Consider the following 4,099-nt stretch of genomic DNA (forward strand, 5'->3'; position numbering starts at 1 on the left):
GGTGGTGGCCAGAGGGGTGGTGGACCCTGATGAGGAGGAGAGAACAGAGAGAAAGGCCGTCAGACACCCCCCTAAAGTCTGAGATGGACCGTTCCGCCACCAACCCTCCTCCTCCTTCTCCTTCTCCTCCACCTTGGTGACTTCAATCCGTATGGCTAAGCGATGCGACCACCGCCATTTTGTGTTTTTGGTGGGCCATCTGCAATAGTCACAAAAGGGAGTCTCTGGAGATCCATAGAGCCATATTTGAGTTTCTGTTGCTAGTTAGCGGACAATTCCCTTTCTTCTTTTTCTAAAATGGACTCATGTACATATTGTGTGGTAGATAGGTCTCTGTGACAACATGTGACATCATCATCTCAGGACAATCACACCTGGTCAACGGTCGGCTTGGCAACAACACTTCAGTGGAAAGATTTTGTTTGTTTTGTTCAGTTTTTTTACAAAAAATTAGAAAGATAAATCATAAAGAAGAAAGTAAAATTTCGCTTTTTTTTCTACCTGTGTTTCATGGGTGTCGTTTTACATGGTATGAAAGAGGTTGCTTCTTCTCTGGCGTTGGGTTTTTAGAAGACCCACAACGTTGTCTTTTATAAATTATTTGCATCATGTAACCATCAAATACAAAATCATTACCATGTTGCAACTTCAAAGTGTTGTTTGGGAAGAGTTGTCTCCGAGGCTATGATATGTTATTGAACAACCAAAACTGACTATAGAGGCCAGTTATGTCACATTTTAAAAACCCAAGATGCACTGGAATGCAACCTGTTCTGCTGCATATTAGCTGCTATGAGATGCTGTCATGAAGCATGAGCGTGAGGAATCACATTCACTTTACTGTGGTAAAACACAAGGAAGGAAGCCACCAAACGCTTTGATCACTGTCGGACCCAAAATAGCAGTGATGACAATGACACACTGACAGAATATGACATCACTGATATCACTGAGCTATTGATACCTGTATATCACTACTCTGCTGTTTCACTTTGCACTCACCAGTGGAGGCTGGTGGAGGTAGAAATAGGAGGATGGGCTCATTGTAATTCATGGAACGGAATGAGGAGAGGTATCAAACACGTTCCATTCTATGCATTACAATGAGCCTGTCCTCCGATTTCTACCTCCACCAGCCTCCACCGGCACTGACATATTGTACACGTAGCCTACTTTACTGTGCGTCTGCATGGCTCACCTACAAGCCATTGTAAAATGCTTTAAATGCTTTACATCAAAATGCTGTCAATCATTGTGAACTTATTGTGCATATTGTCAACACCTCACACTAGAAGCATTCAGGTAGTCTACCATGCTGAACAGGAAGGGTCTAACCAACACGCTGTAATAATCCGTGTTCACTGACCCAAACAGCGGAGGCTGATGGAGGTAGAACTCAGAGGACAGGCTCATGGTAATGCATGGAATGGAATGTGGAATTGTAATTCTGCGTTCCATTCTATACATTATAATGAGCGTGTCCTCCAATTTCTACTTCCACCAGCCCCCCGCGGAAAGCGTTACTGTACACATCAGGCGTATGAAGAAATGATGTCGGGCATTGGAAGTGTATACTCCCCATTCAATTGTACTGAGGGAAGCACCTTTTATAAGAAAAAACAAACCAAGCAAACGAAATGTCACAGGAAAACAGAAACTGAGTCAAAAACCAAATGATCTAAACCGCATGTTTCTTTAGATGCTTTTTTCGGCTTTGAGGACAATCAATTGTAGACAACTAAAAAGGCATAGGATACTGCTGTTCAAAAGGGAAAATTATAGCAAATAATGACATTTTGTATTCAGAAGAAAAATCGACCAAACAGCAATGTGTATCTCAAGATGTTGAAATGGACTACTGTTTGCTGAATTCTACGATGTAATCACTGAGTTGTATATGTGTGTGAATGTGTGTATAAATTATATCACCTGTGAAATAAAATGTTCCTTGTATTTCCATCTGACACCTTTTGAGAATGTGTATTATTTTTTTCCACACGGAATATCCTACTATCAAAAACTACACGGCGAAATGAAATGAATGTCCATATAAACGTACTTGGTGCAATAGTATTTATTATGGCACTTAAATGCAAAATACATATAAGTCCTTCCAAATGTACAAGCTATAGGAGATGAGGTCATTGTTCATCCAGAGTTTGCTGGATGTTCTGAAGCAGCAAGGAGCCGTTCTCAGGGTGGCGTAGGTGGCGTAGGTGGCGTAGGTGGCATCTCTACTCTGCGCTCCGTCGGCCGAAGTCTACCCAGCCCTGGTAGTCACGGTCCGACATGCACTCCAAGTTCATCATCTCTGTTAACACATCAATCCTACACAAATCAAACACAAGAGTTCAATATGTATGTACACTCACAGACCACTTTATTAGGTACTGTCCTTTATTAGGACACTGTACTAATGCTGGGTAGGGCCTCCCTTTGCTCTCAAAACAGCCTCAATTCTTCGTGGCATTGATTCCACGAGATGTTAGAAACATTCCTTTGAGATTCCGGTCCATGATGACATGATTGCATCACGCTATTGCTGCAGATTTTTCAGGTGCACTTTCAATCTCCTGTTCTATCACATCCTAAAGGTGGTCTATTGGATTCAGATCTGGTGACTGGGAAGGCCACTGAAGAAACACTGAACTCATTGTCATGTTCATGAAACCAGTTTGGGACGACTTTTGCTTTGTGACATGGTGCATTATCATGCTGGAAGTAGCCATTCGAAGATGGGTAAATTGTGGCCATGAAGGGATGCACATGGTCAGCAACAATACACATATAGGCTGTGGCATTCAAGCGATGATTGATTGGTATTAACGGCCCAAAATGTGCCAAGAAAACATTTCCCACCACATTACACCACCTCCACCATGAGAAGGTGTACAGGTGTTCCTCCACCATGAGAAGGTGTACAGGTGTTCCACCACCATGAGAAGGTGTACAGGTGTTCCTAATAAAGTGTTCGGTGAGTGTGTAATAAACTACTAAAACAAATGACAATCTCTCTCTCTCTCTCTCTCTCTCTCTCTCTCTCTCTCTCTCTCTCTCTCACACACACACACACACACACACACACACACACAGACAGAGAGAGAGAGAACCGCCACATACCTGAGATCGCCTGCATAATTTGCTTAGACATGAACTCGCGCTCGTCCTCCGACAGGTGCTGGAGCCTCTCCATCCGTGCCGTGCGTGTCTGAACGTCCTCCTCCCGCCGGGCGACGGTGTCCTTGGCTTCTCTCACGGCCTCTGTCTGGGCCAGCAACCGCGGCCGCACCCCAACCTGTTTGGTGTCGCCATCCGGCTTGGATAGAGGCCATGCCATACCAACGACCAAAAGCGCCGTCACAAGTGTGCAAACAAACAATCCATTGATTGCCATACCTGAACAAACATTAAACATAACACATAGTTACAGGCGTGTGTACGGTTAAAAAACAATTAAAACATGAAATCATCATGTCATGCAAGCAGTGAGAAAGAAATAACTTACCTTAAAAGAGAGGAGACGTAAAGCTGCGTAAAGGCCTGCACGAAACGAAGACAGCGAGTCTGAGTGAGGATGGTACAGACAGTTGGTCATGGCAGGTCTTTTATACAGAAACATTTCTGCAATCAATATGGCCTGAGAGTAATATCTGATAACAGTGTCCAATCGAGAGACAGAACCCTTGATTGATTGGAAAAGGAGACGTCATGCGTAATGGACATGTGGCACCATTACATGTTCATCAATATGCCGATCATTAATCTGGAAAGGTCTCTTTGTACTGCAAAAACAACAAAATGAGTCGAACTTGTCGTATATTCGTATGAATTAAATAAGAAAACGGCAAATAAAGTTAAATAAAATGGATTTAGCAACAGCTAAATCTAATGGTCTTCCACCTCGGCTGGCTGCCTGGCACCGCCGCCTCCACGTGGATGCAGTAGCCGCGCTACTCGGTCATGGCTTTTCACTGTCCTGGCGCCCCACTGGTAGAACAAGCTTCCCACTGCTGTCAGGACTGCAGAGTCACTACCTATCTTCCGCCGTACATTGAAGACCCATCTCTTCAGGCTAGATCTTAACTGTCCCTCTTAAAAA

General features: G+C 43.7%; 1 protein-coding gene across 1 annotated transcript; it reads right to left on the reverse strand.

Moving 5' to 3' along the window:
* Positions 1 to 2,078: 2,078 nt before the first annotated feature.
* Positions 2,079 to 3,337, reverse strand: LOC310822051 (uncharacterized protein; the record flags this gene model as incomplete). The annotated part of the gene is made up of 2 exons (XM_083694340.1): positions 2,079 to 2,311; positions 3,121 to 3,337. The coding sequence occupies 2 exons, from the start codon at positions 3,335 to 3,337 to the stop codon at positions 2,235 to 2,237; spliced, it is 294 nt and encodes a 97-aa protein (XP_083550466.1). The 3' UTR covers positions 2,079 to 2,234.
* Between the last annotated feature and the right edge of the window lie 762 nt (positions 3,338 to 4,099).

Source organism: Argentina silus, assembly GCF_951799395.1.
Source record: "Argentina silus genome assembly, chromosome: 22".
NCBI lineage: Eukaryota > Metazoa > Chordata > Actinopteri > Argentiniformes > Argentinidae > Argentina > Argentina silus.